At 53.1% G+C, this 25,491-nt stretch overlaps 1 protein-coding gene across 10 annotated transcripts in view; it reads right to left on the bottom strand.

The window, feature by feature from the left end:
- Positions 1-1,000: 1,000 nt before the first annotated feature.
- PTPRS (protein tyrosine phosphatase receptor type S) overlaps positions 1,001-25,491 on the bottom strand; it is a 128,733-nt gene continuing 104,242 nt past the window's right edge. For 5 of the 10 annotated variants that reach the window (XM_041460773.1, XM_041460775.1, XM_041460774.1 and 2 more), the window contains 17 exons: positions 25,176-25,391; positions 23,442-23,599; positions 22,570-22,581; positions 20,746-20,858; positions 18,447-18,494; positions 14,958-15,055; positions 12,783-12,906; positions 10,020-10,195; positions 9,350-9,469; positions 8,672-8,826; positions 6,813-7,098; positions 6,268-6,446; positions 5,460-5,586; positions 5,256-5,381; positions 3,902-4,056; positions 3,090-3,225; positions 1,001-2,535 (listed from right to left, as the gene is read on the bottom strand). In XM_041460773.1, the coding sequence (XP_041316707.1) occupies positions 2,467-2,535; positions 3,090-3,225; positions 3,902-4,056; positions 5,256-5,381; positions 5,460-5,586; positions 6,268-6,446; positions 6,813-7,098; positions 8,672-8,826; positions 9,350-9,469; positions 10,020-10,195; positions 12,783-12,906; positions 14,958-15,055; positions 18,447-18,494; positions 20,746-20,858; positions 22,570-22,581; positions 23,442-23,599; positions 25,176-25,391 (2,298 nt within the window). In that variant the 3' untranslated portion in view covers positions 1,001-2,466. The remainder of the gene's footprint in view (positions 2,536-3,089; positions 3,226-3,901; positions 4,057-5,255; positions 5,382-5,459; positions 5,587-6,267; positions 6,447-6,812; positions 7,099-8,671; positions 8,827-9,349; positions 9,470-10,019; positions 10,196-12,782; positions 12,907-14,957; positions 15,056-18,446; positions 18,495-20,745; positions 20,859-22,569; positions 22,582-23,441; positions 23,600-25,175; positions 25,392-25,491) is intronic. The other 5 variants (XM_041460776.1, XM_041460779.1, XM_041460780.1 and 2 more) reach the window with 1 other exon arrangement.

The raw sequence follows: 25,491 nt of genomic DNA, 5'->3' as shown, positions 1-25,491 counted from the left end.
AGGCTCCTGGTGGGTGCTGGCCCTGCCCAGCTGGCGCTCTCAGCGCTGCAGCAGCTCCAGGCTGGTGCTGCTGCACTTTGGCCCACAGCTCCCAGGTGAGCAGCCTCCTCCTTGTGGCAGAGGGACAGCGCTGGCCCTGGGCCCAAGCAGGGGGGATCTGGGGGGATTTATTTGGGGGGATTTATTTGGGGGGCCCTGCCCCTCGCACACACACGGGGCTGCAGCACGTTCAGACAATCTTCCTTTAATACAAAGTCAATATATCTACATACACCGTGGTATGAAAACCACTTACTGTTTCAGTTTGAAATAACAGTGTGAAAGCAACAGCACTTTGCTCTCATACAAAGAAAAAAACCTCCCCCCTCCCCCCAACTTGTCCAGTAAGATTTTGCTGCAACATACTTAGAAATTTGGGCAACTTTCACACAAATAAGTAAAACCTCGAAGAAGCCTTTCAGTCGGTTCTTTTTTTTTTTTTTTTTTTTTTTTTTTTCAGTTAAAGACAGGAAATGTGTTGTGAGGGGGGTTCTGGGCAGCACTTGATGGCCATGATTACCCCTTCTAGAAAATTAAAAAAAAAGGAGAGGGCAGAGGTGAGCAGAGTTTGGGGCAGGGTGGCTTTTCCCAGACGTCCTGTGCTCTGTGCACAGCTGCAGGAAAACTCCTGGGCACTGGAGCCACAAGCAGCACAGAGACAGGCCAGGCTGCCACCTGCAACACACCTGGGATGGGAAAACACCTGCTGGGTGTCAAGGCTCCAAAATCCCATCTCTGTCTGCAGTCAGCAGAAGCCACGGGTGCTGCTGCAGCTCCCAGTTGAGCCCTGGCCCTGCATGGCCACAGCTGAAGGGGAGGGAATTGGCACTGCCACCACCCCTCCACCTGCTGCTCCCCCCTTCCAGGGATGTGGGGTATGTCTGTGATTTAAAACAAGAGAACCCAAAAAAAAAAAAAATTACTAATACTAAAAAAAAAAAAAAAAAAAAAAACAAAAAAAAAAAAAACAAAAAAAAAAAAAAAAAAAACTAAAAACAAAAAAAAAAAAAAAAAAAAAAAATCCAGAAAGGACATTTTGTTCTTACATGAGCAAGTTAAACCTTTTAAATGGTAGAAAAGCAATATGTAGAAGTAGCAATTTGCACTGCATTTTTATATATCACAGCCATTACACGTAACATTTCTACAGTGAAAAAATAGACTGTCTTTGAACATAATATGAACAAATAAGCAAATTTTTCTTTTAAATTCATTGACTGATATTCTTTGTCTTTAAAAAAAAAAAAGGAAAAAATACACTATTTAAAAAAAAGGTAATGTCACTTGTTACAGTTACATCAATACTTTAAAGAAAGCCACTCACAGTATCTGCCATTGGATGCACCTTCCTGGATCTTTCCCAGTTCTTTTACAGCTGGGGCATGTTGGGGACAGTGGGAGATGTGCAAGGAGTGCCGTGGTGCTGGGCCAGTCCTGAGAGAGCTCCGAGAGCTGCTGAGTTCAGAGGCCAGGGGCTGGCACCAGGAACCAGCTGGGTTTTGGAAATCAGTTTCTGCAGGTGTTTCTGGGGCTCCTGGCAGGGAGATGCTGCTGGCAGGAGCAGGGGGACACGGCTGCTCAGGGCAGCAGCGGGGTGTGGAGTGCACAGAGCCTGGGGAAGGGGCTGCCTTTCTTCCCCCCCTGCTCCAAGGACAGCCTGATGTGCTGGGAGGGGGCCCAGACCCAGCAGCCAGAGACCCCAGCCCAAGCAAGGGGAGGGGCTGCCCCCCACAGCCAGCTCTGGGGGTTGTAACTCTCGCTCTATCCTTTTAAATATCCTAAAAAATAAATTTTGGAATTAGAAGAAATGAGGAATGTTCCAAGTATTCAAAATGTGAGCTATAAAACCTCTGGCGTGGCAGGGGCATCCCGTGAACGCTGTCTGCAAGGTGCCTGCAAGCCCAGCTCATCCCAATGCTGATACTGAGGTTATTCAGACTCCAGCTAGAAGAACTCCTGACCCTAAGTTTGCCTAGGTGTTGAGATTCAGCTCCTTTTCTTTCACAGAACACCTTCAATTCTGCAAGTGACTTCCTTTAAAGACTGCCAACTACATTAGTAAATAAACTGAACTCTAATGATGTAACCAAAGTCGGTTTCTCCTTCCCTTCTCCAGCAGAAACGGTTCCCAAGGTGTGTTGTAGCTTTTGGATCAGTTTCCCTGTGTCCATCCAGCCTCCCCAGTGAACACCTCCTGAGGTTCCAGAGCAGGTCTGAGCAGCCCTCCCGAGCTGCCCTGCGAGGGCCAGGTCACGACGTGGAGATCCCCAGGGCTGTTCCTGCCAATGCTCCCCCTGCTCCCGATGCACTGTCCAGATGAAAAGGTTCTTCTTCTGAGTCAGTTTTGTAAGTTCAAGCGCTCCTCCTGGGTCAGAAGAGGCCTTCCAGGACTGAAGTGGTTGGTAGAGTCTGCACAACGATGGCTTTTTATGTTGCATAGTGATCAAAACTTCCCAGATACTCCAGAGCTGCCTGGTAACAGAACTGGTATTCATCCTGCCAACAGCAAAGAGAAGCAGCCTCAGAGGTGGGAGCGGGCTCCTCGGGATCCCTGTCCTGCTCTGCAGACAGCACAAAGCTGAGCTGTGATTCTCAAAAGCTCAGAACTCCTGGGAGGGGAAGTTCCAGCTCTCCCCTTTCTGCCTGTGCCTCCCAGTACTGACCATCCCCCTCTCCTGTCAGCCCCACAGCCAGATTCTTGTTCTTGGGTAAGAATCAAAGCTCCAGACTGGGATGGAATCTTTAAGGGACTTTCTAACAACAGGAATATTTTTTTTATTAATTTTGCATTTCTTAGGTGAAGTCAGCAGTGCAGCCTCGGCTTGCTGAGTGACCTCAGGTGAGGGTTTGGCAAAGGCCAGGGTTTGGCAAGGGCCAGGGTTTGGCAAAGGCCAGGGTTTGGCAAAGGCCAGGGTTTGGCAAGGGCCAGAAAGGCCAGGCTGGACAGGGCTTGGAGCAGTGAAGGGAGTGAAACAAGAGGGGCTGGAGGTCCCTCCCAACCCAACCCAAGCCAACCCATTTTATGGTTCCTGGGACAGGGGGGCCCTCACCTCTGTTTGCACCATTGCAGGTCGTTGTGTTCGCAGCATCTTCACTGTCTGGAAAATATCTACAACCCCCTCGTAGCGCATCCGCTCCAGGACGATGCTCAGGGTGATGAACACTCCGGTCCTGCCCACGCCAGCGCTGCAGGAAGGGGAGCAAATGATCAGGGAATTGTGTGCTACAACGTCCAAATGTTCCTGTAAATGCTGCTTGGGGTGGGGCTGAGCTGAGCCCTGTGAACACGTGGGAAGTGGAGAGCCTGGGTCAGTCCTCCAGGAGAGATACCCAGGAATAACCCAAGTGCCAGAGTGTGACCCAAAAAATGTTTGAGAAAGGGAAATTTAAGAAGTTAAAAGCTTTGGGTAGTGGTAAACAGTGTTCAGTGTGAAAATTATTCATAATATGTAATATTGGGCTTTTGAAAATGAATAATTTTAGTAAGAATGGATTATCTTGCCCTGCCTGTGGGTAAGGAGGTACAATTCTTGCTAGCAGCAAACAGCCCAGCAGTGCTGGAGGTGTAAATTGGGCTGAGACTGGTAAAAAATACTTCTAATTCTGCAGCTCAGATATTATAGATATGCTGTACATCACACTGAGGCTCCCATCTCCTTCAGAGATATTTCATCTCTCTAAAAGGGTCAAAAGCCTTGTGGGCAGGCTGAAGGGAGATGAGTTTGGCTGGCAGAGGGAAGTGTTTGGAACCAACACCCCTGAGAAATCTCCCTGCAAGGATGGGGTGGGAAGGGGGAATATCTGGATTTCTGTTCCTTCTGCTTCCCCCATCCCACCTGGATGGGTGTGGCCTTGTGCCTACCTGCAGTGGACAGAGATGGGGCCATCCTGGCCAAACTGCTCCTTGGTCTTGTGCACCTGCCCAATGAAGTCGATGAAACCTTCTCCTGATTTTGGCACACCTTGCTCTGGCCAGTCAGTGAACTGGAACTGACGAACAGTTCGTGACTGACCATCCTGGGGGACAAAACAGGAACAGCTCAGCACCTGTGTTTGTGACAACACACAGGAAAGGCAAAGAACTCCCCTGTTTTTGCTACTAGTTTGTTAAAGGGCACGAAAAGTTGAGGCAGCTCAGTGTTGCAGTCAAGTGCACACGTATTTATTACCCAGCCCCACCATGATGAAGCTGCTTGTGCTGCAGCTGACGTTCCTGGAGTCAGGCTGTCAGCACAGATCCATATCCTGGCAGGTGCTGAAAGCTCTGACCACTGCAGACAGCACAGATGGAGTCTTCAGCAGAGGAACGTTCAAGGTGAGGTGCCGGCCCCTCTAATCAATCTTCACAAAGAATTGCCACAGTGTCAGAATTACAGCTGACAGGAAGATAAATCTTCTTCTATGAGGACTGATGAGGCATCCTCCTCCTCAACCTTGCAAATTGAATTATCAGGTTCTGGAATACTTTGGCAATCTCACAAGCTGTGCTGTGAGAAGGAGGGTTATGTTTGCTACAGAAATTTGAGAAGGTATTGAAATGTTCCTTTAGATGAGAAACGTGACATTGAATCGAAGATTATTGGAGTGAATTTGTCCCTTTGAACATGACTGACAGTGGCTCCTCTCCAAGCCACAGAAGTGCTCATTTTCTGAAGGGTGCAGAGAAACCTTTGCAAGATCTTTATCAGCTTTTGTGGGCAAATACTTTCTGCTTTCACCTCAAATAAGCTGCAGCTAAACCCCAAAGCCAGGCACCTCTCTAACAACGCAACTCAAGGCAGTGAGAGAGGTTTGAAACTACTTTCAATTTATAAGAACAAATATTCCAGTACAATCTGTGTGCATGTGTTCTGTTCCTCATCACAACTGAGCTCTTGGGCACATGGACTCCAAACCTCCCTGGGCAGCCCCTTCCACTACCTGACCAGACTTTCCATGAAGAAATTCCTGCTGATGTCCAGCCTGAACCTCCCCTGGCACAGCTTGAGGCTGTTTTGTCTTGTCCTGTGAGCAGAGCCTGACTCCCACCTTGTTCTGTGCAGGGGCTGATGATCCTTGTGGGTCCCTTCCTAGCAGGACATCCCATGAGCTCTCCTCCACTGATAATCCAGAGAAAAAGCTTGGACACCTCAGCCAAGCCCACCAAACCCTGTGTCTTCTGCCAGCCCCTTTCCTCCCAGTTTGAACTGCCCATCCCAGCCCGTGCCAGCACCTACCCTGGCATCCGTGACCTTGAACTCCCTCAGGATGTACTGGGGCATGTTGTACTCGGCCATGGGGTCCACGACGAAGTACTGGTACCGTGCCGAGCGCTCCGCGGGCCAGTACTGATGGCACTTTTCCTGCCAAACAAACAGGTCCCGTTAGCCCCCGTCCCTGCCCCGCAGCATCCCCCCCCAGCCCCCCTCGGCCCCGCTCACCCGCCCCATCTCGCGAAGCTTCGTCAGCATCACGACGATGGTGGAGTTGTTTTCCCAGAGCATCCTCCAGAAATCCTCGGTGGTCTCTGCCAGCGGCCCCTGCGTGGCTATGTAGGCTCTCTGCTGCCTGGGGAGCCCAAAGCAAGGAGGGGTCAGGGGGGCAGCAGCTTTGGGGAAGGCTGGAGAGTGGGAGAGCACATGGAGATGCTGGGGAGGGACTAGAACTGCACGGGGTCTAAAGGGGTTGGGATGTCTTTGGTGACAGTGGTGAAGCTCTCCTTAAATATCACTTCCAAGGGGTAAATCCAACCTCCAGGCATGGAGCTGCCCTAATCCCAGTGCCACGGCCATGGCCAGCACACTGCTGGTCCTGCACAGGAGGAAAACCTGCACATGGAGCTGCTTTGTTCCCTCCAAACCCACCCATAGAGGGCTGCAGCTCCCAGGGCTGGAGCTTCCTGGGGAAAGCTTTGGGGATTGCAATGCCCCCAAATCACAAAGGTAAAAAAAGGCCAATCCATATTTAGAAACCTCCCAACAGCCAAATCCACCCTGGGCTGACCCTCTGTGTTCAGGACCTGCAGCTGAGGAAGGGCTGTGCTGCTTTAGAAGATCATTCAATAATAATTCAATCATTTCATAATTTAACCATCACAGAGGTAATTTAAGACCACCACAGGGGCAAATCTTCTCAGCAGGCTGGATCTGGGAGCGGGGTGGGATTTACCCTGGCGGCTGCGTGCAGTGCTGGCCAGCAGAGGCAGCCCGGGGCTGGGGCAGGGCAGGGCTGCCACAGCTGCACCCGTACCTGTAGCCGTCGATGAAGCTGGCGTTGATGTAGTCGGAGCCCTCGACGCCGCGGATGGGCTGCAGGCACACCCGCGTGGTCTCGTAGGGCATGATGTTCACCAGGCGGTTCTTGAACTTGTTGCAGGGCAGGTTGGCGCTGATGAAGCGCGAGGTGTGGGCCTTGGAGTTGGCGAGGCGCTGCGGGCAGGGACACCTCAGCTGGAGGCTGGCCCTGTGCCAGCCCCTTCACCCGCTCCAGCCCTCGGGGTGCCCTCCCGGGGTTTGTTTTTGGGGTGGGACACAGACACTGAGGCCTCTCCCTAAGCAAAACTTTCAGAAAATAGTACTACTACTAAAAAAGTTAAAACCCCCTCCAATTTAAGAGAGAACAAATTCATTCTGGATCTGGAATGAGCAGGGAAGCAGCCTGTGGTGCCAGGCAGGTCTTCCCTGGGAACTGCGTAACTCAGCAATGTAAGTACCCTCCCCATGGAAGCAGCAAGGTCCCACCAGCCTGATGAAGGCTCCCTGTGACCAGCAAGCCCCGGGCAGGCCCAGCCTCACCTTGAACTCCAGCTCCATGCCCGTGACGTGCTCCCTGGCCTCGATCTGGGCCAGCTTCTGGATGTAGCTGTAGAGGTTCCGAGCCGGGACCTCGGTGTTGCCGCAGGCCACGGCCTCGAGCAAGGCATCGTGGATGAAGCTGTACTGGTCCTCTGTCTGCACCATGTAGTTGCGCTGGGACCTCATGAGGGTGACGTGCCCGTAGATGTCCACGGTCTTCTCGTGCTTGATCCTCTCCAGCATGGCGTCGATCACGATGAAGCAGCCGGTGCGCCCCACGCCCGCGCTGGGGACCAGGGGACAGGGAGCTGATGGCTTGTCCTTGCACTGGGCAGGTGCCTACTGCCCCTCCACACTGCTCTGTGTCTCGTCCACACTGCTCTGACCCCCTGCACTCTGTCCTGTCCCCCTCCACCCTATCCTGTCCCCCTCCAGTCTGTCCTGTCCCCCCTCCACACTGCTCTGTCCCCCTGCACTCTGTCCTGTGTCCTCCCTCCACACTGCTCTGTCCTGTCCCCTCCACATCACTCTCTCCTGTCCCCCCTCCACACTGCTCTGTCCCCCTCCACTCTGTCCTGTGTCCCCCCTCCACACTGCTCTGTCCCCCCTACACTCTGTCCTGTCCCCCTGCACTCTGTCCTGTCCCCCCTCCACACTGCTCTGTCCCCCTCCACTCTGTCACCCCAGGCCAGGCCCAGCTGTGGCAGCCCGAGGCTCCAGCAAGGGGCTGGCAGGATCTGAAAAAGCCTGTGTAATCTCTCAGATCTCTGCAGCTGAAAAGCCACTGATGTTGTAACATGCGTCACCTCTCTCCCTCAATGTTTTTGTGCATCAGGTAACATCAGACCTGTGTGTAATGGCATTTGTGCCTCAGCAGGGCTCTGTGCTCTCTTGTGCCACTGCTAATAAAGGGTTTCCTTTTACCATTCCAGTGATGTCCCTTTTTTCCTCGAGCCCCCTTGATCTCTGTTAATTAGGCTGCCTAACACCTGAACCAAGCAGGTGACTGGAGCTTTGGCAAGAATTTAGCAGCTGATCTGGGAGCTGGTTGTGAGCTGACAGCTCTTTATTCATTTTCTGAGGTGCACAATAATTGCCATCTGCAAGGGTAGTGATAAGTTGCCCACTCACAAAGACTGTTTAAATGGCATCCTCCAGCAGAGGCAGGATTAGCTTCCCCAGCAGCCTGTACAATTGAGATCTTCCCCCGGTGCCCAGGAACCCGCAGGCTCCTCCACACCCTCCTGAGGAACACAGGGATTTATCTGCATTGAGGCTTCAAGCATTCCTCACTGGGTTGTAAATTGAATTAGGGAATGTTACCTGCCTTCAGCCTGGCATTATCAGGAAGGCTGCAGCACTCAGAAACCCTCTGTCAATCACTGTCAGCTCTGCCTTGGGCAGCTGAGGCAGCTCTGCCTCCCAAACACCTCCAACACCCTCCGAGGTTGCACCTGATCCTCCTCCTTTCTCACTGTGACCAGAGACAGCCCCACCACACAGAACCAGACACTGGTACAGCACCAGGCACTTCCCACTGCTTAACGAGATCATCAAATCCCAGAATGGTTTGGCTCCAGAGGGACCCTAAAGCTCATCCAGCCCCACCCCTGCCATGGCCAGGGACACTTCCACTAGAGCAGGTTACTGCAAGCCTGTCCAGCCTGGCCTGGAGCACTCAATCCAAGTGATTTGACCCAAATGGCATCCCTCATCATCCCAGGAAATGCTGTGGTCAATGGAATCCCCAGGTTCCCTTCTCAGCTGCTGCCTGGGAATGCCCCTCTGGCCAAGAGCTGTCCCCAGGCAAGCCCACACCCTCCTGAAGCGCCTCCCTCGCAGGGGAAGGGGAGCAGTACCTGCAGTGCACCACGATGGGCCCAGCGTCCGGGGGGTTGCAGGTTTTGACCCGTCTCAGGAAGGCCAGGAAGGGCGTGGGGTACTCGGGCACGCCGTGGTCGGGCCACGCCGTGAACTGGAACTGCCGCACCTCGCGCTTCTCGCTGGAGCCGTTCTGCAGCACAGGAGCGGGGCTCAGGGACAGCAGCCCCCCAAACCTGCCTCTGCTCTGTGCCCAGCCCTGTGCTTGACCCCCTCTGCAGACAGGGGAGGGCAGGAGGTGCTTCAGAAGGACCCTGCTTATTAGTAATGCCTGTAATGCTTATTGTTATTTTAATTTCATTGAAGTCGAGTCACAGGGTGGTTTGTGGTGAAGGGGACATTAAAGCTCATCCAGTGCCACCCCTGCCATGCAGAGGGACTGTTAGGAGGGAAATCCAGAGCTCTTGGGGGTGGGAATGAAGGTTTGGAGCTGCCATGAGCCAAAGTGGTCGCATAGGAGATTTACTGATCTTTTGGAATGTTGCAGCCTGAGACCCCTTTGTAACTGGAGCAGGTATAAATAGCTCAGGTTATGTGACCCCTTCCCATCCACTGTTCTGAGTTTTTCCCTTAAGAGAAATCCTTGAGTATTCCTGCAGTTCACCAGGCGTGTTCCAGCCCAGCTGCAGGGAGAACAGGAGCAGCAGCCAGCTCACCTTGTGCAGGGAGAAGGTCCGGACGCAGAAGGTGGCCAGTTCAATGGTGTCCAGCAAGGTCACCTGGATCATTCCGTAGGTGTCCGTGCCTCGGCCTGGCCAGTACTGGTCACACTTTATCTGCAAGGCAGGAGGGATGGCTCAGTGCTGGGACAAGCCCTTCACTGGGGGGATGCTCATTCCCAAACTGCCCTGTTACAGGGGAAGCTGGGCCGGTGCAAAGGCAAGGGGAGGTGCAAGAAGTGTCTTTGCAGAGCACCAGGACGGGGACAAACCCATCAGAAAAAGCTCCTACTGACTAAGGACAGACTTTGATGCTCCATCAATCCCACAGACAACAGACTGGAATGATCCTGAAGATTAGAGGGAATGTACTGGGGCTTGTTAAACAAGAGAACTGAATGTGAAACTTGCCACATGATTAACTCCAAGACAGACATGCAGTGGGATCCAGCAGCCTCTTCTCCTGGAGTTGCCAAGGAGGCTGCAGCTTTCCATGGTGAATGGTTTGTTTCTTTTAAAGCAATGAATCACTGAACTTTCAGGGTGCTGGCACAGCAGGCAGAAATCCCCCCCTGGCTGCACATCAAAGGGATTTGCTGTTCCCCCGACTCTCCCCTCCAATCCCCCTGGATTATGACTAACCAGTCATCCCTCTCATGCATCTTACCCGTGATTTCTCCTCCAGCTTAGTCATCATGACAATGGTGGCTGAGCGCTGCTCCCACACCATCCTCCAGAAGTCCCCAAAGGTCTCTGGCAGGGGCCCCTGGGTGGCAATGTAGGCGTTCTGCTTCCGGTACCCGTCGATGTAGTTGGCATTGATGTAATCACTGCCCACAATTCCTGTGTCAAATCAGCAAAAATCAGGGATCTGCACAGGACTTCACACAGCTGGAAGCACGAGGAGATTTTTGCAGGGATGCTGTTAGAGAGAAGCTCCCTGCAGAAACATCAGAGCCTTTGTGGCTTGGTGGGTCAGGATGACCCAGGCTCCTGGCAAGGCTTTCCCAGCTCAAGCTCCTGCACTGCAGAGAGACAGTAACTCCTTGCAAAAGATATTAAAGAGACCAAATATCAGGCCTTGAAACTGTGGTGTTTTTACTCATGTGCTTAACAGGAGCAAAGTCCTGGAGCAGGGCTCCTGCTGCATCAGTGTCCCTAGGACAAACCCGAGTCCTTGTCCCAGCCTGCCCCAAGCCAGGCAGCAAATGCACCTGGTCAATGACTGTGTGGTCCATAGCCTAATCCCAGGCATTGAGCTACAGCTGGACAGAGTAAAGAATAAAGCCAGGCTTGATTTAATGAAGGCTTTGAAATTACAGGCTTTGACTTGCTGTAAATTGCCCGCTGTCATTTTTAAGAGTGTTTTTTTTCCCTACTCGCATGAGTTACAGGCTATTGAGTTCCAGCTGCTCGCCTGGGTCCCTGCTTGAGGGTTTGGGATGAGCAGGAGGCACTGCCAGAGTGAAGAGGTTGATTGGGACATGGCAGGAGAAAGCTGCTCTGAAGTTAAAACGGCCCTGGCAGGCAGCACTGCCCAGGTTCAGCTCCAGAGCCGGCGCCTGGCACGGAGCAGCCGCGCTCCGGCTGGTTTGGCTGCTCCCGAGTGCCTGGCAAGGCTGGCAGGATCTGCAAACCCATGATTAACTCGGTGCAGAGCCCTTCACTCCTGTCTCCAGGGGAGCCAAGGCTGGGGAGCAGCACCAGCGGGGAATTGGGCTGCAGCAATCGGGGCTGCTGCTGCCCAGAGCAGCCTGCCTGTCCTCAAGGCAACTTCAGCTGCTGGGAAATGGCTTTTGATTACATTTCTGGAGGGTTCCCTACCCTTGCTCCCTCCCAGTCTGAAATTTCAGGAGGGAGAGAAGGTGGCAGGGGTGTGTTTAGGGCTGAATTAATCTCCTCTCCAGCCCCTGGGGTCCACTCTGCCATTTGAAATGGTGGCTGTGAGCTCCTGCAAGTTTCACTGTGTGACAGGCCCGGCTTCAGAGAAGCCACAGAATTAAAGCCACTGCTTCTTCCTGACCAAGCAGGCAGTGACAGTCTGCATCCTTGACAAATCCAGATTTAAAACAAAGAAAAAGCAACAAAATGAATTCCTCCAGCTCCTTCCCTCTTCCAGCCCTGAGCATCAAATAGAGTCCGGCAGGAAGGAGCACAGCAGCCAAGACACGTCAGAACCTCTCACATGCTTGAAAATTCAGCCTTGGCCCATCATCCTTGCACTGTTGGTCCCTCACAGAGCCCTGGGCAGAGCTGGAACTGCTGCCTGCATCCAGCCCCAGATCCAAGACCAGCCCAAGTGTCCTTCACTCCCACACTTGTGCTCTTCTCCCCTCCCTTGAATGACAAAGCAACTTTTTAAAGCCTCTGCTTTCCTTGGCTCATACAATATTAATCTCGGAATTAAACCAAGGCAGAACACAGTCAGCTTCACAAGGAGAAACATTTAAAGCCCTCTAATAGCAGACCAGAGCAATCCAGATTTGTGCAGTTTTTTGGCAAATCACCGTGCTCTGCTTCTGCCTCAGCTCTCCCCCTTCCCCTTGGAGCTACCGTGGCACAGGAAGATTATTTTAGCAATTCCCTGGTCTCAAAGGCTTTGGAATTAACCTCTCCATTCACCAGGCAGTTACCAGGACATCCCACATCCTCTCTGCTCTGATGATCAGCTCTTGGCAACGCAAGACTGGCCTTGAACGCTTTATCCACCCGGCACAGCCACATCCCGAGCCCACGAAACTCCAGCATTATCTCAGCAGCAGCAGCCCAAGCAGGTGCCCTGTTCAACTCCATCTCAAGCCCCTCTTATCCTGGCAGGCACTGGAGCAGCTCTGTCAAGAGCCACGAGTTGTGAAATTTAATGTAAATTTTCTGACTGCACCATTGCTCACATAAGCAGCTCAGGAAACAATCTATGACCTGCCAGGCTCACACTAACCCCTTCTTAGCCCGAGCCTTTTAGGGGCCAGGGCTGCAGCAGGGGCTGCATATCAAGTGATCTTTGTGCTTGTACACTCAGTGGCCACATCCCTGCTGCCTCTCACATTTGTACAGTCAGCCCTGGGCTTCCTTCCCCCTCCTCCCTGAGCAGCCCCAGCCTGTGCTCCCAGCTGTCCTGCTCTGCTCCCTCTAAAGCACTATGTGGTCTGAATTCTTCTTGTTAGTCAGAGATGTATCAAACAGGCATCTCCAAGCAAAGGGAAGGCAGTTTCTTGATAAACCAGCCCTTGATATGAGGGATTGCAGCTCCAGGGGCATACGTCAGTCACCAGAATTTAACAAATGCTGGTTTACAGAGGTATCTCCTGCTTGCCAAGCTCCCAGGGAGACGTGAAGAGAAGAGTACAAATAGAGATGAGAGCAGAGCGTGTGCAGCGTGCTCCCTGCAGGAACCCATCCCAGCCCTGCCTGGAGCAGGGGGGCTCCCTACCTTCGATGGGCAGCAGGATGACCCGGGAGTGGTCGTAGGCGATCACGTTGGCGTAGCGGTTCTTGGGCTTGTTCACCTCCAGGTTGGAGTGCTCCCAGGTGAACTGCTGGCCAGGGTCGATGGACTGGAGGGATTGGGAAGGGAAATGGGAGAGTCAGTAGGAGAAAAGCAGCAAATGCAGTTCTGAGCACTTGCTCCACGTGGCTCTGCAGGGCTCGATCACCGTCTGCAAGAACCCAGCTCTGCTGTGGGAAAGCCCCAACCCCGTGGAGCAGCTGATGTCCCATCTCCCTTGGCCCCAAGTGGAATATCTGAGGTCATTCCCCCTCTGGACTACAGCACCAAAGGTTTCCCAGTGCAAATGGGGAGGAAGCCCCACGGGAGCCTGGCAGGGACAAGAGTGCATCCCCCAGCACAAAACAGGGGTAAGGACCCCTGCCCTAGGACACTCAATCAACATGGATTTTTCCTGGAAGGGATGAAGGAATAAACAATGAAATGCACTGGAGAGAAAAATCCCCTCTGCCTGTCCTAGTGATTTATGCCAGGTTTGGTGGCTGGGTTTTTTCTCCTCTCTGAAGTCCAGCTGTCCCAGATATGGAAATTAGGTTAATTACGTTTACCTCTAAATCCTCAGCCAGAGAATTAAATAAAACAAGGGCTTAATTCCTTCATCATTTTGCAGAGCCCTTGGGGTTTGCCTCAATTGGAGGCTTGGCAGGAACGTGCTGAGCTGTGTTTGCTGCTGCTGGCTCTCCCTCTGACTGCCACCCTTTGGGGACAGGGTCCCAGATCCCAGATCCACCCCTCTGAGCTGGCCCTGCTGCCCTCCCTGGCTGTGCCCACCCCGGAGCTGCCCGGGCACAGCTGGTACAAAACCATCCACACAACAGCTCCTGCTCCTCGCTCTGGCTGCGGAGAATTCCTAACTAATGGGTATTTATACTATTGTAATGTGTCTGTTTGCTCTCCATCCCTCTAATCATGCCTCGCCTTCACTTCATTAGCGATGTTTGTTCAGCTCTGGCTCTCCCTCCGGAGGAGGCTGGGCTGGCTCCGGGCCAGGGCACTCGGGATGTGGCATTATGCAGATCAGCCTCTGGAATCTGCATGGGGCACAGAACGAGCTGCTGCTGCCCCCGAGACCCAGCGTGGGAGGAGAGACCCCGGCAGAGCAAAATGTGCCTTCTCCAAGGTGTGACCCCTGCTCCAGGTGCCCTGTGATGGCCGGGAGGCAGGGCAGGGAGAAAGCATCCCTTTGTTTGGAAAACATCCCCTGGCTCCCTGCCTGCAAGCAGACACAGGCAGTCTAGACTCACCATTAGGCTAAAAATGTCAGGGCATTTGATGTCTTTCAACAGCAAAACCAGGAGCAGAGAGAGGCTTTTTACAAGGGCATGGAATGCTAGGACAAGGGGCTTTAAACTGACAGAGGTTTTAGGTTGGATATTAGGAATAAATTCCTGCCTGTGAGGTGGGGAGGGCCTGGCAGAGGTGCCCAGAGCAGCTGTGGCTGCCCCTGGATCCCTGGAAGAGTCCAAGGCTGGGCTGGACACTGGGGCTTGGGGCACCCTGGGCCTGTGGAAGGTCCCTGCTGATGGCAGGGGTGGCACTGGGTGGGCTTTAAGGTGCTTCCAACCCAGACCAGTCTGGGATTGGGTAACCAAACACTCCCTGGATAGGGAAAATGTGCACAAACCCCTGAGACATGACAAGGAAGCACGAATCATCCTGTTTTCCCATCTTAAAGATCTTAAAGCTGATGGCATCAGCTGTGGAGCACTCCCTGCTCATCTCAGCCAAGCTCAGCTGTAAGAAGGGGGGTCACAGCCCTGCACTTGGTCTGCTCTGTGCCCAGCAGCAAGTCATGGGTACCCCAAGGGCAGCTCCCATCCCATCCAGCAGCACCTTCCAGGACTGCATCCCTTCTCTGAGGGAGCTCAGCCTCTGCTGACCCAACAGGAGCAGCTCATGGACCAACCTCTTTCTTTTTATCAACCAGAATTGAACCCAGCAAAGCTCTCAGCAAGTACTTAATTTCCCATACATAAATAGCTTTTAAATTTCAGCTAACCAGGTCTTTAAGACGAAGCTGTTCATTTGGATGAAGGCCTGTCTGAATTCCCTAATTCCTGGCTCTGCAAACCCATGCACAGCACTCACTCTTGCTCATACCTCATACTCTTGGGATAATTTCAGGTTATCATTAGCTTTGAGATGCTCTGTGTGTTCAGCCAGCTCAGAAACGGGGATGGGTGGGTGGCTGAGCATACCTAAAAGACAAGACAGCAGGAAAAGGATCTCATTTAACAATAACTGAAATTCACAACCGTTGCGCATTTTATAAGAAAGAAGGAGCAAGAAAAGAAAATAAATTACAATGTAAGATCTGCAATGAAAGTAGGGAGGTTAGAAGAGAAGAATTCAGGGCTCGAAATTGTGTCCTTGGAAGTAAAAAATAAAAATCAAGGAAATAAAAAAAAACCAAACCAGTAAAATGAGAGTGTTCCCGTGATGGCCCCATTTTCAATGTGGAAATCAGAGCAAAACAAAAAGGAAAATCCGAAGAGCAGATGCGTGTTAGCGATTCCAAAGTGGACTTGGAATGAGCAAACGCTGCCAGAGGAACCCACGCAGCAAATGGCACAGCACCCACGGGATCAGGAACCAGCTCCAACAGAAAGGAGGCAAGGGCAGGATCCAGCCAACCATGGGATGTGGGCAGGAGATGGCAATATGCAGATGGGGGGAAGCAGGGGAGGCTTTTCAGGAGCTGGACTTGATGATCTTTAAGGGCTTTTCCGACCTCAGGGATTCTCTGGGTTGTTTTTTGCACAGCATTGCCTCTGGAAGGTCTCAGTCTGCTCATGGACACTGAGCTCTGACCTCCACCATCCCCAGAGTGCAGCCAGGCCTGGAAGCACCCAGCAGGTTCCTCTTCCCACTCCTGGCTGGTGGGTGATGCTCCCTGTGCAGCACAGCCTCCCTCCACCACCGTGGGCTGGGCTGTACCAGCCCCATCCAGGCTCTGCTGGGAACACTGGCACCTTCTGGGATGGACAGACCCTCCTCAGGCAGGGGGACTGGGCCTGGTGCCCCTGGGCTGGTTCAGCTGCTGCCCCTGCAATCCCCCCAGCACTTTGGTGTGCTGCTGTGGAGCAGCCAGAGCTGCCAGGGAACTCACTGGAGCCATACTGGGAGCTCCCACTGGGTCAGACTGGTCCAGCTGGGGCACATCTCAGCCACCACTGGGGTGAGCAGCCATGGCTGACTCAGTTCTCAGCCTGGGATTTGCACATCCTGCTCTGAAAGGGGCAGCTGGAGCTCTGGGAAGAGCAGAGACCCTTCCCTGCCCACAGTCCCTCAGAGGCCATGCTGCAAACCCAGCAGGAAAAGCTCTCCGTGCTTTGCTCATCTGCATTGGATTATGTTTTTCCAAAGGCTTCCCATGCTGTCTGCCAGCCTCTCCAGAGGCTGGAGAGCAGCATTCTGAGAAGCCCTGGGCAGTGCCCCCGATGAGGACAGGAGTGGAGAAGAGATGGAAGCCAGGGAGAATTTCGAGCCCCGTGGGTGTTGGTGGGTGACAAAGCAGCGGCGTGGCAGCAGCATGGTCAGATACTCTGAAAACTCAGCACAGAGATGGCAAAGCAAGCATGACATCCTCAGTTTTACAGTGATTTGGGAGAGGTGCTGCTTCCCCCAGGCCTGGGCATGGGATGAGTCTGCCAAACCTGGACAGGTTTCTCCTAAGCTCACCACACATCCATTTTCAGCACAAGGAAATAGGGCTGAAAATAGATGAAGAGGGGAAATGTACCAAAAAAGCTCACAAAAATAACCCTGAACTATCCTGGGGGCTGTGCTGGCTCCATTCCAGCCTGCTGGGATCAGGGCAGGAAACCTCTGTTGGCTCATGGAGGAAAAACTCCCATTTGATCTCTTGTTGTTCTGTCCCATCAGACCTGGAGCAGGGTTATTTCCCCACCTGGATGGAGGGGGGCTGCCATCCACCCAGCACCAGATGCAGACTGGGGTGCTGGGAGGAGCTGGTCCTCTCTCAGTGTGGGATGGGGAGGCCACCCTGGCTGAGATGTTCCAGATCAGAGCAAACCAGTTTAACACCACCAACACTTGATGGACATGTAGGTTAAAAGGAGAAAATAAACAATCTGAAACCCCAGTAATAACAAGCAAGAAAAACCCCAGATCCTCCTTGGCTCAGAAGTCATGGAGCAACCTGAGCAACAACCCCTGAGCCACTGGGCTGCATGGGGAAAGCCCACTGTGCCAGTTTGGAATGAGGACTCACCTTCCCCTTGAAGGAATTTCATAGATTTCCTTCATAAAAGCTCCAGGAAAAAGCTCAGAGTGTGAGCAGCAGCTCTGCCCTCTGCTGGGGTCATCCTGCTTCCCCTCCAACCCTCCCTGCACACAGCCTGGCTGGAGCACAGGGGAACTCGCCTTGTTCTGCTGCTGTAAAGGACAGAAACTCCTCATGGATTGATTTCTAGGGCTCTTTGGGATAAAAGAACCTCAGCAGCAATAAACGCTGCCCTGGTCAAAATGCTGAGTGCACGGGGTTTGCAGTAGGATCCAGGAGCTTGCCATGGAACCAGGCAGGGGTGGCACTGCCTCGGCTCAGCTGCTCTTCTGTCCTTTAATTCAGGAACTCTCTGGGGTGCAAAGGGCTGAGTTCAGCCAGGAAAATACCCACAACCCCTCTGTTACCATCGGTGGTTGAGGGGACAATTGTGACACATTCCATGCCAAAGAGACCAATATTTGGATTTAACTATTCAGGGAAACTTCCCAGCCCTTGCATCTCCGAGCACACGCAGCATCTGTGACTCTTCACGCCTGTCAGCTGAAACCTCACATCCTTCCCTGCCCAGCATTAAAAAAATCCAAGCCCACACCACGCAGCAAGGCTGGGATCTTGGCTCCTAATGGGATGAAATCTCTTCGAGCCAGTCTCATCTAACATTTCAATCACTTGAATCTCTCTAATCTTATCACAAAAGACTTGATTCTCTGTGCAGCAGCCAAGTCACCAGAAACATCACCCTAACATCTGCTCCGTGGCCAGAGCCCATTTATCCTGCAAAGTCACCGTGGCTGGAGGCACCCTGTGAAATCTGGGGTGGCCTCTGGTCTTTGTGCTCCTGGCACAGCTCGGTGCCAAGGAGCAGGCACCTGCCACAGCTGGGACATGGCCCTTTCCCCTCTGGATGAAGAGGTGCCTGCGTGGCTCTCTCAGCTGCAGCTCCAGTTTCTCTTTCCCTGCGTTGCAAACACCAAAGCACAACCCCCCAGTGACAGCAGGGCACGAGAACAGGGGACACTGAGGACACTGAGCCAAGCACCAGCGATGGAACATCTTCCACAGGGGGAAGGCAGCCCTGGATCCTGCTGGGACAGCCAGGGGTGCACGGGCACCCAGCTGCTCTAAGGGGAAACTGTAAAACTGGAAGCACGGTTCAGACACAGAGATGGCACAGAAAGGGGATGAGATGGGCAAACACCGCAGGAACACGGAGAGTTCGGCAGAAAATCAAAAAATAGTAACAGGAACGGAACAAGAATTGGAAAGGAAAGTGATAGAAGAGGAAAATAATAATGGGGGAAAAATGAAACCAACAGGAACAAAAACACACAGGAACTAACTTTCCAAGTCAAACTCAGGGTCACTGAGAGGGCTGCTCAGACCAGAATCTGCAGAAAACAGTAAAAAATAAATAAATAAAAGATACACTTTTGTAAAAACTTCATGCTAATAAAAAAACAAAAACCAACATAAATCTAAAGAGGAAAAGAAAGGTATTTTTGTGCTGATTAGGACAGGATATCTAAGATGTGCTATGCTTTCTCCTGTCTGAGCTGCACATTCCCATTCCCATGTCCCTCCTCTGTTTCACTGCTGGGGACACCATGGAGATTCTACCTGGGGTCACCTGTCTGGAGAAGAGCCTACAGGCCCCTTCTGAGCCACAATATATTGAATTTAAATGCCTTTAACTCAGAGAGCACCTGTGGACTCTTCCTCTGCAAACTGCACCACAGCCTCTCCATCACCACCAACACACCCCAAGCTCATTTTTCCATCCATTTCCATTTTCACCCAGTGTTTCCAAAATTCTGTGGGAGGCAGGTGATCAACTCCCCCAAATCCTTTAAAACCTTTTAGTGCTTAATGAATGATAGAGCAGAGTAACACCAGGCAGGTCAACTCTGGCCAGACAGACTTGGAAAGGAAAGCATGTCCTAAAGCCAGACCAGACACAGGCAGTGTCTTTTGGGATCTGCAGAGCCTTAATGCAGGTCTTGGTGTCTCAGGTGCCCTTTACAAATCTCCCAGAGCCAGAATTCAGAGGTACAGCATGACCAAAGCAGTGGGGCCAACAGAAGCCTGACTCCATCCATCCCATTACCTGGTGGAAGCACCCTCAGATGACTCTGCTGTCCTGGGGGACAGAGAAAAACTCCCCTCAGGGAAACACATGAACCAGCACTGCCAGCTGCTTCCTGGCACCCAGACCAAGCTGGAAGGCCACAGCTTATTATTTTTATCTCAGCACAGTCTTTTCATCCGAGGGAGTGCAGCTCCTTCTCTTGGGTCTCCCACCTCCCTGCAGCTGGAGCAGCCACAGAATGGTCCCAAAGGAAGCACCCAGACAAGAGCAAACTGCTGCTGAGCTGGGGGCACTCAGAACATCTCCAACACCTTCAGACTCTCCTGCAAGAGCAGCACTAAGAGCTGATTTAGGGACCTACCTGTGCTGGACTGCTGTCCCTGGAGCGACCCTGCTGCCATGCCTCAGCTGAGCATTGCTCCTGAGCCTGGGCTGATCCCAAAAGCTGCTTCCTAACTCATTTTGGAAAGAGCCCCTCAGCTCAGTGCTGCCTTTGTGCTTCTCCTGCTCTCTGTCCCTGCTGCCAGCCCCCCCCTAAGGAAACTGGACAATGCTAAGGACAGGACTGGGATGGGAAGGGGAAACAGGAGCTACAGAAACATTACTAACGAGCACAAACAGCAAAAAAAAAAAAAAAAATACAAACAAACTGAAAACAACAGCCAGCCCCCAAAAAGCACAATAAATTCCCTTCCAAATCCTCGAGCACCAGGAACTTGGAGGCAGAGGCGTGGACAGGCACTGGGTCAGCATGGCCACGTGTCCAGCTGTGTGAGGAGGTGTCAGTGGTGCTGCAGAGGTGCCATGCAGGCAGCTGGGACATGCATGGACATGGGGACACGTGTGTGCAGGAGGGAGGTGCACAGAGCCCAGCACTGAGAGCCAGGCTGGCCCAGCCCTGGCAGTGCCCAAGGCCAGGCTGGACAAAGCTTGGAGCAACCTGGGGAAGTGGAAGGTGCCCTGCCCATGGCAGGGGTGGAACTGAGTGGGCTTTAAGGTGCTCCCAACTCACACCAGTCTGGGATTCCATCACAGCATCTGCACCAAGTGAGGAGAAGCTGCCTCACCTGCACCAAGCAACTAGCTCCTTTCCCCTTGCACAGCCCAGGGGCAGGCCTGGCTGCCAGCAGGAGTGGTTTGGCACCAGAAAGCACCAGTTCCAGCTGTGGCTGGAGCACTGGGTGCTGGGCAGCCTGCCACACTCCATCTCCCCACCCAGGAGCTCCCAGCTGGGGCACAGGGCACGATGGGTGCTCTGGTGTGTCTGGCACAGCCACGGCCCTTGTAGCTCAGCCCAGAATGCACCAATTTCTCTGGAAATCCAGGAAAACCCTTCTTCTGCCTTGCCAGCACTGGGCACAGCCTGTGCAAGGTCCTTGAGGATGCCAGCAAAGGCAGCTTTCAGCATCCCCACTGGGCACAGGCGGGGCTGGGGCTCCTTGGCTGTGCCCCAGGGCAGCACTGGCTCTCCAGGCAGGCAGGGAGGGCTCAGGGAAGGGGCAGGTGCCCCCTCCTGCCCTCCCAGCAGGACAGGCTGGTCAGCAGCAGGTTACCTGGAGTCTGGAAGTTGATTCTCCTCATTTCCACGGGGTCCTTGGGGTGGTGGGGGGCAATCTCAGCGTTGTTCAGGAGGCACTTGGTCCGTGGCTCTGAATCTTTCCGTTTGCTTCACAACAAAGCCAAAAAGAAAAAGAGACCAGAAAGAAAAAGCAGCTTAGCTTCTGGGCCTTGTGGTCTCAGCTACTCATGTTCAGGCATGTGCAAAGCTCCCACAGAAAATCAAAGGTGCAGCCAAGGGTGTAAGTACAGAAAACACGTCAGAAAAGGGATGAGGTTTGGAAGGGTTGCCAGTGCTACGTTTTAGGGGCTGACAATGGCCTGGGAGCCCCTCAGCAGCTTTCAGGTAAGTCTGGAAGTTCCCCTCTTCTCCCAGCAGCAGCACACACTGGCAGCCAGGAGCAGCTGAGGTACTGTGAACTCTCTCTGCTCAAGCAGCCTCCACTGAACTCTGCAGAGCAAAAAATGTTCCAACTCTGGCCAAGCCATTTCCAGCCAGAGAGAACCAGAGCCAGCAGAATCGTTTGGAAAAGTACAGAATCTCCTGGCCATGACCTTGGGTGTTGAGCTCTGATATTGCTGTTGGCTTGTTCAGGAGCTCTCAGAGCTGCCCTGCTGCAGAGAGAAGTCAGAGCAGCAGTTTTCAATCTTCTTTGAACTGCAGAACCCTAAAAATCTGGGTTCAACAAACAGTGTAGACACATCCTCTCCCAGCACAGCTGTGCCTGCTGAGATCCACCTCTCCCTGCCAGGCACCAGAGCCCGCTCCAACCCGCCAGCTGAGCTGCACATGGAAGTGCTTCCTAATATATTTCCCTCCAAATGGGCTAGGTTAGCTTAGGCAGCTGAAAAAGTCTTTGCTGACCTGGCTCATTCTCCTTGAAGAGAATTTAGAAGCAAAGCCCAGTGCTGACCTAAAGATGTGATAACTCCTTGCAGAGGAACAGTGATGAGCTGCTGGGAGCTGAGCTTCTGCAGAGAGCAGAGAATGGGACCCCCACCCCGAGGCTTGGAAAGGTGGTCCCAGCCCTTCCAGGGAGGGGCTGTGGAGCTCCTCACCTCTCCTGCTCAGGGTGCACAGAGGCCTCCAGTAATTGCCTGCAGCAGCAATGGCAATCACTTAGGCACAGGGGAGGTTATTCAGGACATTTTTAGCTGTCTCTTGATGTCATTAATAGCCAGAAGAAGTGGTCTGAGCCCTGCCAGCACTGCATGGGGCAGCATTTTGGAATGACACCACTTTGCAGTTTGGGTTTATTTTTGCTGCAGTTCTGGAACTGCTGTTAACAGTTCATGGACTGAACCCATCAGTTACTTCCAGCGAAAGCTCTTCCAGTCTCATTTCTGCAGTCATGAACAGACTCTGTCAGAAGCCCTTGGCTGAGGGGCAAGAGCAGCTTCTGCCACGGGACAAGGACAGCCCAGCTGGTGAGAATCCTGCTTGCAGCGTGCCACTGGCTCAGGGACAGCCCGTGTGGAGCAGCCAGACATGCAGAAACCCACTTTCACCTCTGACAGCCACACAAATGAGAGCTTCTGTGCTCCATTAACCCAGCACTTTATGAGCCATTTACTGTCACTGCTGCTCAACCTGAGAAAGGGCTGTTTTATTTAGGAATGGACAAACAGGAGAAAACTGGGCTTGCTTTGCTTTTTCTGCCCCAATCCAAACATGGTCCCAGCTACTCTGACATGGGGTTTCTGTGAGGACAGATCTAGAGGTGGGAACTGCACCAACAAAGCCCCAACCCCACACAGCAAACACTGCTTAACACACAGCAAGCAAGAACCTGAATAAATGGCAAATCTGGTGCTCTTACCTGTCCGGTTTGCTGTCCAGGAAAGCAGTAAGTGGAGAGAAGACAAGACAAATGCTCAGGTTAGAAAGGACTTGCAGAGGTGGGGGGAAGCATTTGCTCAGCTCTAACCCTGGCAGCAGAGCTGGGACCAGCAGAGATCACCCAGGCACAGGGACACCAACCAGGACCCCTGAGCCCCTGTCCCAGAGCAGCCTCATGCTGGGTGCAGAGGGCACTCTCCAGTGCACAAGGGAACACACAGGTCAAAGATGGAGCAGGGCTGGGAGAGCTCTCCCCACCCGGGGAACGAGCTGTCCCAGCTAAGGACACCTCTGCTGGCCATTGCCACCTTCATTCACTTTGCTCAGCCCCTGCTTCCCCTCCTGTCCCCTTCCCCTGTGTGTTCTCAGGAGACCCCCAGCTCTCATCCACACACCACGAGCTGCTCAGAAAGCCAAGGGAAAGGGAGACAAAAAGGGCTTTTCCCTTCTCTCTCCTGAAGCCTCACACCATGCTCCTGTCTCCCAGCTCCAGCAGAAAACCAGTCTGAGAGCAGTGGAGGTCTCTGCTGTCCCCCAGCTCAGGGGTGTCTCCCCTGCGTCCCCCCACTGCCCACAGGCACAGGGAGCAGCCAGGCTGACTCCTGACACACTCACTGCCCAAGGGAGTGTCTGTGGGACAAGCACAGCTTTCCTGGGAGGGCCATGGGGCAGAATCTGCAGCAGCAAATCCCTGCAACCCCCTGCTAATCCCTCCTGTGCTGGGCAGACTCTCCCAGCCCAGCACTTGTGCCTCAGGGCTCCTCTCTCCAGTGCCCAGGGAAGGGCAGGACAGAAACCCCCTTTGGGGCCCTGGGGACACTCAGAACCATCTGAGGTGTGGGCAGCTCTTACTTCTTGTAGAGCAGGATGGCGATGACGATGCAGATGATGAAGACCACGGCCAGGACGGGCCCGATGACCCAGATGAGCCCCTCCTCACCATCGATGATGGGCTGGGGGTCAGGGTTGTCCAGCTGGATGGGGTCAGAGAAGGGACTGGCAGCATAGGTCTGGAAGACAGGGAACAGGGTGGAACTCAGCTCAGAGGTGGCGTGGGGACTGAAGAGTGGGCAAGCACAGGACATTCCACAGCAGGAGCTGCTGGAGAGGATAAGAGCTCTGTGCAGCACAACCCAAATGCTGACAGGGAAAATGCCCTCTTCAGCCTAGAGAACGTGCCCTGCTCCTGGGCATCCACATGAGGGGTACCTTCCAGTGCTGCAGTGAGACAGAGCACGGAAAGATCACACTCGTGTGAGGCTCCAGCCTGCCCTGTGCCTGTCTCACCCCTTTTGTGCTTTCAGAGATGCAGCTGCTTCTGCTCCAGCACAGCCCTGAGCCCTCACCACTGCCACAAACACACAAACACTTTCCCCAAGCTCTCACGTAACCATCTGGATTTTGACAGTCAGAGGGGATTACAGAGCAAGAGGGAAGGGATTAAAACAAGAATTAATGCTTGGTCTGGTGACTGAAAAAAACCAACCCTGACAAATAAATACAAAGTGGTAAAACACTGTGTGTGTCCTCTGCTGCCTCTGCCCTGAGCTGGGCTCTTGAGCAGGATCAGAGCACATTCAAACCCTTCAGAGTCCTGACTAAGGATGAATTCCCATCCTAGACAGGAACTCCAGAAACTGAACAGCAGAGAGAACTGGCATGGCCTGCTTTGGGGGAGCAGCCAGAGACAGGACAAGAACAGGAGCTCTGGGTCCTTGAACTCCATCAGCTCTGAGCAGGCTGGAATGCTGCTCCACACTCAGGAGCTGCTGTGGATCCAGGCCACTGGGAGTGAGTCTGCAGCACCTTGTTCTAAAGCAGAAATTACCTCAAGCTGCAGTAATCCGATTGAGAAACCCATTCAGGAGCGTGTCAGCCTAATCCTTTAATATCAAATACACAAGTAAATATTTATTGGGGGAAAAAAAAAACCTCTGAAAACCCTTAATTTCCAATAGCTCCCTGCTACAATTCCATAGGGGGATTTAAAAACAACAAAGTATTAGGCTGTTTCCTATTGTGTGTGAGGGAGGAGGCAGGTAAATATTAAAACAGTTGTTTTCATAAAGCCAAGTACAGCCCCAGTGAAAACAGCACAGATGCTGAATTGGTAGAGAGAACTTGTAGTTTTCCATAAAAAAATGGAAACCTCTGTGCTTGAAGAGGAACTTAGCAAAGCCCAGAGTGTGACATGCTCTTGGAGCAGGATGTCTGGGGTCACTGCTCTGAGGAGTTAAAGAACAGCCTTTAAAGGAAATTACTGTTCAGAAAGGGGTTTGACCCAGGGCTCTCTGAACTCTTGTGCTGTCCTGAGGGGAGAGTTCCCTGTTCTTCCCCACTCTGGACTCCAGTCTGGAGCCACAAGTGTACAACGTTGGTGCACAAAGACTGGGACAATCACAGCTCCTCTTGTCCTTGGTGCTTGGAAGAGACAAACGCAGGCACAAGCAGAAGCAGCTCACCAAGCACACGAGCCACAGCTGGAAAGAGAAAGCCCTGCGGGCTGGCAGGAGGGCAGCGGGGCTGCGGCAGCTCCCTGCTCCATCCCCAGGGAGCAGCGAGGCGCGGGCAGCAGGCGGCACTTACGGCCTCGGGCTCCTGCAGCACGGCCAGGATGAAGAGCACGTATTTCTGCCCTGGCTCCAGGGCTCTGTTCTCGAAGTTGTCGTAGTGTTTCATGTCGCCCAGGATGAAGTGGGAGGGCAGCGAGCGGAAGCGGGCAGCGATGTAGGGCTTGGGGAAGTCCAGCTGCCGCGAGTGCCGCAGGCTGCGGCGCCGCAGCCGGGCGATGTCCTGCACCAGCTGCAGGAGGAGAGCAACACGTGAGAGCCTGCCAAGGAGCAGCAAGGAAAGCCAAACCTGCCCTCCCAGCCTGGCTGCTCTGAATGAGGAGCAGGTACCC

The sequence above is a fragment of the Pyrgilauda ruficollis genome, unplaced genomic scaffold (assembly GCF_017590135.1).
Source record: "Pyrgilauda ruficollis isolate IOZ18807 unplaced genomic scaffold, ASM1759013v1 scaffold148, whole genome shotgun sequence".
NCBI classification, from domain to species: Eukaryota; Metazoa; Chordata; class Aves; order Passeriformes; family Passeridae; genus Pyrgilauda; species Pyrgilauda ruficollis.
Note: the sequence above shows the minus strand (reverse complement) of the source record. Positions and strands in the feature narration are given on the sequence as shown.